This window comes from Pseudophryne corroboree, chromosome 1 (genome assembly GCF_028390025.1).
Source record: "Pseudophryne corroboree isolate aPseCor3 chromosome 1, aPseCor3.hap2, whole genome shotgun sequence".
In the NCBI taxonomy this organism is placed as follows: domain Eukaryota; kingdom Metazoa; phylum Chordata; class Amphibia; order Anura; family Myobatrachidae; genus Pseudophryne; species Pseudophryne corroboree.
Window position 1 is genome coordinate 335,496,589 of NC_086444.1, and position 14,178 is coordinate 335,510,766.

The 14,178-nt window shown below is 45.0% G+C and overlaps 1 protein-coding gene across 3 annotated transcripts in view; it reads left to right on the forward strand.

Moving 5' to 3' along the window:
- Window positions 1–14,178, forward strand: part of ADGRD1 (adhesion G protein-coupled receptor D1) — a 1,058,506-nt gene that overhangs the window by 711,144 nt on the left and 333,184 nt on the right. For all 3 annotated transcript variants that reach the window (XM_063964650.1, XM_063964651.1, XM_063964652.1), the window contains one exon: window positions 2,682–2,785. In XM_063964650.1, coding sequence (XP_063820720.1) covers window positions 2,682–2,785 — 104 coding nt within the window. The remainder of the gene's footprint in view (window positions 1–2,681; window positions 2,786–14,178) is intronic.

The window sequence follows — 14,178 nt, forward strand, 5'->3', positions numbered from 1 at the left end:
CGTTTTCACTCCAGCATTGGAGAGTGTAGTGAGAGGACACGAAGTGTCTGTGCCAATGTCTGTTCGGGAGGGAAAGTGGGGTGGCGATTCCAGTGCTGTCTTGTGCTGCTCAGTCCAGTGTAGTGTCTTATGCTGCATCAGTCTAGTGCAGTGGTGCTGTGTGGTCCTGCATCAGTACAGTGGTAGTGTCTTGTGCTGCATCAGTCCAGTCATAGTGGTGGTGTCCTCTGCTGCCATATGTCCAGTGCTGCTGTATAAATCTAGTCCAGTGGTGTTGTGTTGTGCTGCATCAGTCCAGTGGTGGTGTCTTGTGCTGCATCAGTCTAGTCACAGTGGATGGTGTTCTTTGCTGCGATATGTCTAGTGCTGCTGTATAAGTCCAATCCATTGCAGTGGTGCTGTGTTGTCCTGCATCAGTCCAGTGGTGGTGTCCCTGTGCTGCTGTATATGTCCAGTGGTACTGCCGTATATATGTCCAGTGATACTGCTGTATATGTCCAGTGGTACTGGCGTATAAATCCAGTCCAGTGATACTGGCATTTATGTCCAGCGGTACTGCCATATAAATCCAGTGATACTGCCGTATATGTCCAGTGGTACTAGCGTAATAATCCAGTCCAGTGATACTGCCCTATATGTCTGGCTGTACTGCCGTATAAATCCAGTGATACTGCCATATAAATCCAGTGATACTGCCATATAAATCCAGTGATACTGCCGTATAAATCCAGTGATACTGCCGTATATGTCCAGCGGTACTGCCGTATAAATCCAGTGATACTGCCGTATAAATCCAGTGATACTGCCGTATAAATCCAGTGATACTGCCGTATATGTCCAGCGGTACTGCCATATAAATCCAGTGATACTGCCGTATAAATCCAGTGATACTGCCATATATGTCCAGTGGTACTGCCGTATAAATTCAGTGATACTGCCGTATATATGTCCAGTGGTACTGGCGTATAAATCCAGTCCGGTGATACTGCCGTAAATATGTCCAGCGGTACTGCCGTATAAATCCAGTGATACTGTCGTATATGTCCAGCGGTACTGCCGTATAAATCCAGTGATACTGCTGTATATGTCCAGTGGTACTAGCGTATAAATCCAGTCCAGTGATACTGCCATATATGTCCAGCGGTACTGTCGTATAAATCCAGTGCTACTGCCGCATAAGTCCAGTGATACTGCCGTATAATACCAGTGGTACTGCCGTATAAATCCAGTCCAGCGGTGCTGCCATGTAAGTTCAGTTGTGCTGTCCTGTGCTGTATATTATTTACTCCAAATAAAGGGGTTATTAATATTTAATCCAAATAATTTTTACAGGGTTTGCCTTGTGTGGTGTAGAGGTACGCTCTCCTGTGCTGCATTTTGTTATATAACTCCAGAAAAATAATGGAGAACAAAAATTTGGAGGATAAAATAGGGAAAGATCAAGAACCACTTCCTCCTACTACTACTGCTGCTGCTGCTGATGTTGCCGCTGGGAGTTGATCGTCACCCCAGAGGGGAAGTCGGAAGACCACTTGTACTACTTCACCTAAGCAATTGACTGTCCCACAGTCCTTTGCGAGGAAGATGAAATATGACAGCAGTCACCCTGTTGCAAAGCGGATTACTGAGGCCAACTATGCTGGTGTTAGACGTGCATTCGGTATCTGCCATTAGTGCAGTGGGACTGCAGTGCCACTCCTAGATGGGCCAGGTGTTTGTGCCGCACACCTGTGTCGCTTAGCTTAGTCATACAGCTACCTCGGTGCAACCTTTTGGCCTAAAAACAATATTGTGAGGTGTTCAGAATAGAGTGGAAATAAATGTTATTGAGGTTAATAATACCGTAAGATCAAAATTACCCCCAAATTCTGTGATTTTAGCTGTTTTTAGTTTTTTTTCAAAAATCATCCAGATCCAAAACCAAAACACGAAAGGGTGGTTTTGGCAAAACCAATCCAGGTCCAAAACACGAGCATGGAACCAGAACCAAAACACAAAACACGAAAAAGCGTCCGCCGCACATCTCTAAATATATATATATATATATATATAGTGCCCCAAAGTCTGCCTATACAGTGAGGATTATTGCTTCGTTCTACCTGTCCAACAGCCAAGTGTCTCAGGAAATTACAGTAAAATGTTAAAGGCAAGGTTTCCGCCAACTCAGTAGAAGCTGCACTTAGTGACTTGATAGGAAATAGCCTGGAAGACACACAACTTCCACTTTGTGACATTCAAAGCCAACAATCAAGAAGCCAAGCACAAGTCATGCTGTAGCTGTAGGCACACAGCACGGTTTACATTTATTATGGTGAGAAAGTGAAATGACAATACTGAATAGCTTCAGGCTGTTGTGTGCATCCTCCTCAATTCTGTCGAAATGCATGAATTACTTGGAGTCGGAGCCTGTACATAACAAGAACTGATGTGATGACATATACCGTATTATATAATATATTTATATATATATATATATATATTTATTTATATACATATATATATATATATATATATATATATATACATATATATATATATATATATATATATATATATGTCTGTATTGGAAGACAATTATTACCAGCTTGGTGGTAAGGCTGAGATGATAAAAGTGTTAGAATGCCATAAAGCATTAATTAAATGAATTATATTAATGTTTTCTTGTTCTCTCTCCTGCACAGCTCTCAAATTCCCACAAGGTGGCGCTGTCCTCCATCAGTTACGTTGGTTGTTCCCTGTCCATCTTCTGCCTGGCAATTACACTGGTCACATTTGCTATACTGTCGTGAGTAATTTTTCACATTTTATTACTTTATTTTTTCCTTCATTCCCTGCTGAGCAAATATTACTGTTTAAAGAGTATCTGAGATTTATGTGTGTTCACATTTTGGACTAGCAGTGCACAATAACTTTAGCATTCTCTCAATCATAAATGCCATTAATTCTCACCAACCCTTTAATTAGATTTTGCCTATATATTTGTAACAGCTGGGTGGTTTTGCTCAAATTACTTTAATTTCCTGATCAGAGGAGTTTTCCGTTTGCTTTCATCACGTGTTCTCGAGCTGGCTTTTTATCAGCTGCCTTGATGAGAGAAAACACGTGCCATATTAAAGGAACCATTTTAAAATCTATTTTATGTCAGAAAGGCCTGAAAATCATTGCTGATCAAAAAACATCTGCACATTTATTTTGGTATTGGATATTGTAAGCACTCAAGCGCTACCCAGTGCATCAGCCTCATGCCTGCATCAGTCTTCTCTACAGTACATTGAATGCACTTGTTGCTATATGTTTAGCTTGTATTTGTATGTTTTTCATGTTTCACTTATACTTTTGGATTTTGGACTTATGTGTGTTCTCTTATAATTGTATTCATATGATTTATATTTGGGATTCATACGTGCATGATTTCTCATTATGCTTAATTTGTATTTGTGTCATTTGTCCAGCACTGTGGAGTTGGTGACACCTTACAAGTGAACAATAATGATTGTAAAACGTAATCACTGTATAGTTAGGCTTACCATACCATCCCTTGAAACTGGGACGCTAGGGTTACCACCTCATCCCTTTATATGTATAGATAGAGTGATAGAATACTCTAGTTCACAGGTTCTCAAACTCTGTCCTCAGGACCCCACACAGTGCATGTTTTCCAAGTCTCCTCACAGAATCACAAGTTAAATAATTAGCTCCACCTGCGGACCTTTTAAAATGTGTCAGTGAGTAATTAATACACCTGTGCACTTGCTGGGTTACCTGCAAAACATGCACTGTGTGGGGTCCTGAGGACCTAGTTTGAGAACCACTGCTCTAGTTCACAGGTTCTCAAACTCGGTCCTCAGGACCCCACACTGTGCATGTTTTGCAGGTCTCCTCACAGAATCGCAAGTGAAATAATTAGTTCCACCTGTGGACCTTTTAAAATGTGTCAGTGAGTAATTAATACACCTGTGAACCTGCTTGGTGACCTGCAAAACATGCATTGTGTGGGGTCCTGAGGACAGAGTTTGAGAACCACTGCTCTAGTTTAAAGAAAATGTTCCTATATTGTAGAACTTACCAGTATCACAATACCACTCCTTACGTTCTGCTTGCTTAGTGCAATAATGAGTGTTTATTCTGAATTCTAACTTTGTATTTTTCATACGTAACAGAATTTAAGATCCAGTAGATTTGATCATGATGATGTTCACTTGTCAGGTCATCTTGGGTTGGTAAATCCTATGTTAGCTTATGATGTAGCACAGTGGTTCTCAAACTCGGCCCTCAGGACCCCACACAGTGCATGTTTTGCAGGTAACCCAGTAGAAGCACAGGTGTATTAATTACTCACTGACACATTTTAAAAGGTCCACAGGTGGAGCTAATTATTTCACTTGTGATTCTGTGAGGAGTCTGCAAAACATGCACCGTGTGGGGTCCTGAGGACCGAGTTTGAGAACCTGTGATGTAGCACCTAGGGGTATATTTACTAAGCATGAGTTTTCAAATGGGGAAATGTTTCCCATAGCAACCAATGAGATTCTCATTCATCTAGTACCTTCTTGGAGATAATAGCTAGAATCTGATTGGTTGATATTATAATCATCTCCACTTTTGAAAACCCGCACTTTAGTAAATATACCACCTAGACCAGGCATTCCCAACCACGGTCCTCAAGGCACACTAACAGTGCAGGTTTTAGTGATATCCAGGCTTCAGCACAGGTGACTTAATTAGTAGCTCAGTTATTTTGATTTAACCATCTGTGCTGCAGCCTGGATATCACTAAACCCTGCACTGTTGGTATGCCTTGAGGACCGGGGTTGGGAATGCCTGACCTAGACTGTTATACTCCTTTCACACATGCAGTTAAATCCTGGGTTTTTGAATGTGAATATGCATCAACTCGGGATTTCTGCATGTGTGACTGCAAACTACCCGGGATTTATTCCTGGGTCCCTGAACCTGCTCTTTGTCAGGGCGGGGGCTGGGAATTTGCTGGCCTTTAGACCCAGAAACTTCCTGGCAGCATGTTTGAAAGAGGCTTTAGGCATAGATTAATGTATCCATCTCCAAAATGTCCCTGGAAATTCAGATGTTGCTGAGCATGTGTAATCATAGTTGCCATTATGCTGTCATGTATTATGTTTCATTGCTACAAGAATTAATCTGAGCCACACATACAATGTTTTGAAGACAAGATACTGAAAGGTGCTAAAATGACATCCCCATAGAAGTGTGTGCTTGTACTGTATAACCAGATTACACAGGTCATATGTAGTGGATAGCAGCCAATGAAAGGTGGTGTGCAGGGGGATAAGTAGCTGAGTACTTACAGTAGATGTGATCAGATTAGAGTCCTGACAGCTGTGTAAATGGACAGAATTTACATTTGGACAGATATCAGGAACCAGTAAAGAGGCTGGCAGAGGGATGCATGAATGAGAGGTGAGACTGTCAGCATAATGCAGAATGGATTGAATACATTAGGCCAGTGGTTCTCAAACTCGGTCCTCAGGACCCCACACAGTGCATGTTTTGCAGGTAACCCAGCAGGTGCACAGGTGTATTAATTACTCACTGACACATTTTAAAAGGTCCACAGGTGGAGCTAATTATTTCACTTGTTATTCTGTGAGACCTGCAAAACATGCACTGTGTGGGGTCCTGAGGACCGAGTTTGAGAACCTGTGCATTAGGCTAATAGCTTTTAGACAGAAGTAGTGGTAGTTTTCTGTGGCAGGCTAATTGTAATCAGTGTCAGGAGAGTTTGTGATTTGCATTGATACCCCTTTCAGACATGCAGCAAAATCCTAGATTTATGCACGTGAAAGCGCATTAACCCAGGATTACTGCATGTGTGAAAGGACACAACCCTGGAAAAGTCCTGGGTACCTGACCCAGCTCCCGACTAGGGTCACAGAGCTGAGACCTGGGAATTTGCTGGCTGCTAGACCTGGCAATCTCTCAGATCACATGTCTGAAAGGGGCATTACACACCTTGCATGTCATGGGAAGTGTATGCTGTTACTCTGTGCAGTGGATAATTACAAAGAAAGTACAAGTGATGGATTTTTGCTGATGTTCAAATAAGTTATCATATTCATTCAATTAATGTGTTGAGGGCAACACTATTTATCTGTTTTTAATGGATAAACATCAATTAAAGTGTAATTCCCAATTCACCCCCTACACACTAGATAGTTTTTCTTCCTCTCACCAGCAGCCAGAGGCGGATTGGCCATAGGGCTTACAGGGAAGATTCCCGGTGGGCCGACGCACCCGCCTTGAGGACATGTGGTCCTATTCATAGACATAATGAATAAGATGCCAAACAATTTGCATATATGAAAATGACTTTGCCACTTAGCCTGTGATTGCAGATGATCTAGTGCACAGGTTCTCAAACTCGGTCCTCAGGACCCCACACAGTGCATGATTTGCAGGTCTCCTGACAGAATTACAAGTGACATAATTAGCTCCACCTGTGGACCTTTTAAAATGTCTCAGGGAGTAATTAATACACCTGTGCACCTGCTGGGTTACCTGCAAAACATGCACTGTGTGGGGTCCTGAGGACCGAGTTTGAGAACCACTGATCTAGTGCACAGGTTCTCAAACTCGGTCCTCAGGACCCCACACGGTGCATGTTTTGCAGGTCTCCTCACAGATTCGCAAGTGAAATAATTAGCTCCACCTGTGGACCTTTTAAAATGTGTCAGTGAGTAATTAATACACCTGTGCACTTGCTGGGTTACCTGCAAAATATGCACTGTGTGGGGTCCTGAGGACCGAGTTTGAGAACCCCTGATCTAGTGTATGCTCTGTCTGCCTGCTTGGCTGACATATAAGATTGAGTGGATAGTGATTGGGATATGGTTGGTGTAATAAGCAAGAAAATATATCTTTCTAAAGAATTATATAGTTTCCTAAATTCTAAAGGTGTATCATATAATGTGCTTATAATATTTAATTTAATTTCCTTTTAACTTCCCCCTTGATGCTAGACATGCCCACTGTCTGGAAAGTCTTGGGGGGAGGGAGCTGCTGCCATGGCTAGACCTTACATCTCTGGTGCTGCCCAAGTGGGGCCACTAGTACAAATTTTTCCAGGGCCGCTTTTTGTTCCCAATCCGCACCTGCCAGCAGCCTAATGCAGCAGGCAACCGGTTAAAATTTTATGCATGCACATATGTGGCTATATGCCCCCATAATACATCAGAAATCGATTGGAGCAATTTGCTGTTTAGTAGATGATTGTGCACATAATTCTGCAATGTATGAGGTTCACGGATTGCGCATTCAGACCAAAAATCGATTGTGATTGTTAAATCAGGTTGTCCAATATGTTGGATGTCACAGATCAATTTGGGCTGTAGATTGCTAGTGCAGTTGCAAACTCTGGATTTTTAAAGGGGGTTTTCCATATGCTTGGGTGAAGAGTTTTTTTTTTTTTTTTTTGCAGCCACTGTGTCTCCCCCAGTGTTGTCTCCCAGCCACTGTGTCACCCTCTCACCGCTCGTGTTCTCTCCCTGCCACTGTGTCACCCCCCTATGTGTTCTCTCCCAGTCACTGTGTCACAATCCTACCTCTATGTCCCAACCACTGGTTCACCCCTCACTCTGTGTCCCAGCCACTGTGTCACCCCCCCTCATTTTTTCATCCTTGTCACTTAATCACAATTCCTCCTGTGTCCTGTCCCAGCCCCATCAGTTTTCTCTCCCCCCTACCCCCTGTTGCATGCAGCTTCCCCATAAATCTGCTGTGCTTACCTGATCCAACAGCAGATGCGACCCCTTCAGAGTGTGTGGTGAGCCTGTCCCATCGCAAGTCTCCTGCTAAATCCGCCTCCGTGCCGCTTTAGTCAGTCTTCCTCCGCACGCATGCAGTGTGGAAGTTATTCCCGTGGCTGGCAGACAGCTTCCCTCACTGACCCAACCCCTATGCTATTGGCTGCTTAGCCTCCTGCTCTGCCCCTACACAGTCACATGCTCGCTAATTCCAGCCTTGACTGACTGCCCGGTCGGAGCTCTGGCTCACAAACCCCCCCCCCCCCAAAAAAAAAAAAAAAAAACAGCAGACGGTGGTGCTGTGGCGATGGATTGGCGGCTGGGTTTTCCAGTAGTGTGTGACCAACAATCAGCAGATTTGCAGACCATTTCTAGTAAACTGATGAGCTTTTCAAGACTGGAATATCTATATTTTCTGTAAATCACTGACAAATATCTGCAATGTATGGGCACAGATTTGTGGATTGGGGAATCTTTAAATCTGGGGAAAAAAATATTAGAATCTACAGATTGTTTCTTTGTGATTGCTGATGTATGGGGACCTTTAGTCATCTGACCAGGTGGATATCCAGAAAAGCCTTTCCAGCTTCCCTGGTCCGTATTGCTGGGTAATGCTAACACCATCCTGATATATGATTAACTTGGAGACAAAACCTAAGGTGTTTGCTGATTGGTAAAATGAGGATGGTGGCAAAAACTGAGGTACTACAGGAGATAACTAACTTCTCCAAGGTTAACCTCCTATTTAATTGTAAGAAGCACAGACAGAGCCTTTCTCTGACATGCATTTGGAATATAAACTTTAATATTATATACAGTGCACCCGGAAAGTTTTCACAGCGCTTCACTTTTTACACATTTTGTTATGTTACAGCCTTATTCCACAATGAAATAAATTAATTTTTTCCCTCAAAATTTTACATATAATACCCCATAATGACAGTGAAAAAAGTATTTTGAGATTTTGCAAATTTATTAAAAATAAGAAATCACATGTACATAAGTATTTACAGAATTTGCTCAATACTTTGTTGATGTACTTTTGGCATCAATTACAGCCTCACGTCTTTTTGAATATGATGCCACAAGCTTGGCACACCTATCTTTGGGCAGTTTCACCCATTCCTCTTTACAGCACCTCTCAAGCTCCATCAGGTTGGATGGGAAGCGTCGGTGCACAGCCATTTTCAAATCTCTCCAGAGATGTTCAATCGGATTCAAGTCTGGGCTCTGGCTGGGCCACTCAAGGACATTCACAGAGTTGTCCTGAAGCAACTCTTTGGATATCTTGGCTGTGTGCTTAGGGTTGTTGTCCTGCTGAAAGATGAACTGTCACCCCAGTCTGAGGTCAAGAGCGCTCTGGAGACTGTTTTCATTCAGGATGTTTCTGTACAATGCTGGCATTCATCTTTCCCTCTATCAGGACTAGTCTCCCAGTTTCTGCCATTGAAAGCATCCCCACAGCATGATTCTGCCACCACCATGCTTCACTGTAGGGATGGTATTTGCCTGGTGATGAGCGGTGCCTGGTTTCCTCCAAACATGACGCCTGGCATTCACGCCAAAGAGTTCAATCTTTCTCTCATAAGACCAGAGAATTTTGTTTCTCATGGTCTGAGAGTCGTTCAGATGCATTTTGGCAAACTCCAGGTGGGCTGCCATGTGCTTTTTACTAAGGAGTGGCTTCCGTCTGCCCACTCTACCATATAGGCCTGATTGGTGGATTGCTGCAGAGATGGTTGTCCTTATGGAAGGTTCTCCTCTCTCCACAGAGCAATGCTGTAGCTCTGACAGAGTGACCATTGGGTTTTTGGTAGAGATGAGCGCCTGAAATTTTTCGGGTTTTGTGTTTTGGTTTTGGGTTCGGTTCCGCGGCCGTGTTTTGGGTTCGAACGCGTTTTGGCAAAACCTCACCGAATTTTTTTTGTCGGATTCGGGTGTGTTTTGGATTCGGGTGTTTTTTTCAAAAAACACTAAAAAACAGCTTAAATCATAGAATTTGGGGGTCATTTTGATCCCAAAGTATTATTAACCTCAAAAACCATAATTTACACTCATTTTCAGTCTATTCTGAATACCTCACACCTCACAATATTATTTTTAGTCCTAAAATTTGCACCGAGGTCGCTGTGTGAGTAAGATAAGCGACCCTAGTGGCCGACACAAACACCGGGCCCATCTAGGAGTGGCACTGCAGTGTCACGCAGGATGTCCCTTCCAAAAAACCCTCCCCAAACAGCACATGACGCAAAGAAAAAAAGAGGCGCAATGAGGTAGCTGTGTGAGTAAGATTAGCGACCCTAGTGGCCGACACAAACACCGGGCCCATCTAGGAGTGGCACTGCAGTGTCACGCAGGATGGCCCTTCCAAAAAACCCTCCCCAAACAGCACATGACGCAAAGAAAAAAAGAGGCGCAATGAGGTAGCTGTGTGAGTAAGATTAGCGACCCTAGTGGCCGACACAAACACCGGGCCCATCTAGGAGTGGCACTGCAGTGTCACGCAGGATGGCCCTTCCAAAAAACCCTCCCCAAACAGCACATGACGCAAAGAAAAAAAGAGGCGCAATGAGGTAGCTGTGTGAGTAAGATTAGCGACCCTAGTGGCCGACACAAACACCGGGCCCATCTAGGAGTGGCACTGCAGTGTCACGCAGGATGGCCCTTCCAAAAAACCCTCCCCAAACAGCACATGACGCAAAGAAAAAAAGAGGCGCAATGAGGTAGCTGTGTGAGTAAGATTAGCGACCCTAGTGGCCGACACAAACACCGGGCCCATCTAGGAGTGGCACTGCAGTGTCACGCAGGATGTCCCTTCCAAAAAACCCTCCCCAAACAGCACATGACGCAAAGAAAAAAAGAGGCGCAATGAGGTAGCTGACTGTGTGAGTAAGATTAGCGACCCTAGTGGCCGACACAAACACCGGGCCCATCTAGGAGTGGCACTGCAGTGTCACGCAGGATGTCCCTTCCAAAAAAACCCTCCCCAATCAGCACATGATGCAAAGAAAAAGAAAAGAAAAAAGAGGTGCAAGATGGAATTGTCCTTGGGCCCTCCCACCCACCCTTATGTTGTATAAACAAAACAGGACATGCACACTTTAACCAACCCATCATTTCAGTGACAGGGTCTGCCACACGACTGTGACTGATATGACGGGTTGGTTTGGACCCCCCCCAAAAAAGAAGCAATTAATCTCTCCTTGCACAAACTGGCTCTACAGAGGCAAGATGTCCACCTCATCTTCACCCTCCGATATATCACCGTGTACATCCCCCTCCTCACAGATTATCAATTCGTCCCCACTGGAATCCACCATCTCAGCTCCCTGTGTACTTTGTGGAGGCAATTGCTGCTGGTCAATGTCTCCGCGGAGGAATTGATTATAATTCATTTTAATGAACATCATCTTCTCCACATTTTCTGGATGTAACCTCGTACGCCGATTGCTGACAAGGTGAGCGGCGGCACTAAACACTCTTTCGGAGTACACACTTGTGGGAGGGCAACTTAGGTAGAATAAAGCCAGTTTGTGCAAGGGCCTCCAAATTGCCTCTTTTTCCTGCCAGTATAAGTACGGACTGTGTGACGTGCCTACTTGGATGCGGTCACTCATATAATCCTCCACCATTCTATCAATGTTGAGAGAATCATATGCAGTGACAGTAGACGACATGTCCGTAATCGTTGTCAGGTCCTTCAGTCCGGACCAGATGTCAGCATCAGCAGTCGCTCCAGACTGCCCTGCATCACCGCCAGCGGGTGGGCTCGGAATTCTGAGCCTTTTCCTCGCACCCCCAGTTGCGGGAGAATGTGAAGGAGGAGATGTTGACAGGTCGCGTTCCGCTTGACTTGACAATTTTGTCACCAGCAGGTCTTTCAACCCCAGCAGACCTGTGTCTGCCGGAAAGAGAGATCCAAGGTAGGCTTTAAATCTAGGATCGAGCACGGTGGCCAAAATGTAGTGCTCTGATTTCAACAGATTGACCACCCGTGAATCCTTGTTAAGCGAATTAAGGGCTGCATCCACAAGTCCCACATGCCTAGCGGAATCGCTCCCTTTTAGCTCCTTCTTCAATGCCTCCAGCTTCTTCTGCAAAAGCCTGATGAGGGGAATGACCTGACTCAGGCTGGCAGTGTCTGAACTGACTTCACGTGTGGCAAGTTCAAAGGGCATCAGAACCTTGCACAACGTTGAAATCATTCTCCACTGCACTTGAGACAGGTGCATTCCATCTCCTATATCGTGCTCAATTGTATAGGCTTGAATGGCCTTTTGCTGCTCCTCCAACCTCTGAAGCATATAGAGGGTTGAATTCCACCTCGTTACCACTTCTTGCTTCAGATGATGGCAGGGCAGGTTCAGTAGTTTTTGGTGGTGCTCCAGTCTTCTGTACGTGGTGCCTGTACGCCGAAAGTGTCCCGCAATTTTTCTGGCCACCGACAGCATCTCTTGCACGCCCCTGTCGTTTTTTAAAAAATTCTGCACCACCAAATTCAAGGTATGTGCAAAACATGGGACGTGCTGGAATTTGCCCATATTTAATGCACACACAATATTGCTGGCGTTGTCCGATGCCACAAATCCACAGGAGAGTCCAATTGGGGTAAGCCATTCCGCGATGATCTTCCTCAGTTGCCGTAAGAGGTTTTCAGCTGTGTGCGTATTCTGGAAAGCGGTGATACAAAGCGTAGCCTGCCTAGGAAAGAGTTGGCGTTTGCGAGATGCTGCTACTGGTGCCGCCGCTGCTGTTCTTGCGGCGGGAGTCCATACATCTACCCAGTGGGCTGTCACAGTCATATAGTCCTGACCCTGCCCTGCTCCACTTGTCCACATGTCCGTGGTTAAGTGGACATTGGGTACAACTGCATTTTTTAGGAGACTGGTGAGTCTTTTTCTGACGTCCGTGTACATTCTCGGTATCGCCTGCCTAGAGAAGTGGAACCTAGATGGTATTTGGTAACGGGGGCACACTGCCTCAATAAATTGTCTAGTTCCCTGTGAACTAACGGCGGATACCGGACGCACGTCTAACACCAACATAGTTGTCAAGGACTCAGTTATCCGCTTTGCAGTAGGATGACTGCTGTGATATTTCATCTTCCTCGCAAAGGACTGTTGAACAGTCAATTGCTTACTGGAAGTAGTACAAGTGGGCTTACGACTTCCCCTCTGGGATGACCATCGACTCCCAGCGGCAACAACAGCAGCGCCAGCAGCAGTAGGCGTTACACGCAAGGATGCATCGGAGGAATCCCAGGCAGGAGAGGACTCGTCAGACTTGCCAGTGACATGGCCTGCAGGACTATTGGCATTCCTGGGGAAGGAGGAAATTGACACTGAGGGAGTTGGTGGGGTGGTTTGCGTGAGCTTGGTTACAAGAGGAAGGGATTTACTGGTCAGTGGACTGCTTCCGCTGTCACCCAAAGTTTTTGAACTTGTCACTGACTTATTATGAATGCGCTGCAGGTGACGTATAAGGGAGGATGTTCCGAGGTGGTTAACGTCCTTACCCCTACTTATTACAGCTTGACAAAGGGAACACACGGCTTGACACCTGTTGTCCGCATTTCTGGTGAAATACCTCCACACCGAAGAGCTGATTTTTTTGGTATTTTCACCTGGCATGTCAACGGCCATATTCCTCCCACGGACAACAGGTGTCTCCCCGGGTGCCTGACTTAAACAAACCACCTCACCATCAGAATCCTCCTGGTCAATTTCCTCCCCAGCGCCAGCAACACCCATATCCTCCTCATCCTGGTGTACTTCAACACTGACATCTTCAATCTGACTATCAGGAACTGGACTGCGGGTGCTCCTTCCAGCACTTGCAGGGGGCGTGCAAATGGTGGAAGGCGCATGCTCTTCACGTCCAGTGTTGGGAAGGTCAGGCATCGCAACCGACACAATTGGACTCTCCTTGTGGATTTGGGATTTCAAAGAACGCACAGTTCTTTGCGGTGCTTTTGCCAGCTTGAGTCTTTTCAGTTTTCTAGCGAGAGGCTGAGTGCTTCCATCCTCATGTGAAGCTGAACCACTAGCCATGAACATAGGCCAGGGCCTCAGCCGTTCCTTGCCACTCCGTGTGGTAAATGGCATATTGGCAAGTTTACGCTTCTCCTCCGACAATTTTATTTTAGGTTATTTTAGGTCCTTTTTTTACTGATATTTGGTGTTTTGGTTTAGACATGCTCTGTACTATGCCATTGGGCATCGGCCTTGGCAGACGACGTTGCTGGCATTTCATCGTCTCGGCCATGACTAGTGGCAGCAGCTTCAGCACGAGGTGGAAGTGGATCTTGATCTTTCCCTAATTTTGGAACCTCAACATTTTTGTTCTCCATATTTTAATAGGCACAACTAAAAGGCACCTCAGGTAAACAATGGAGATGGAT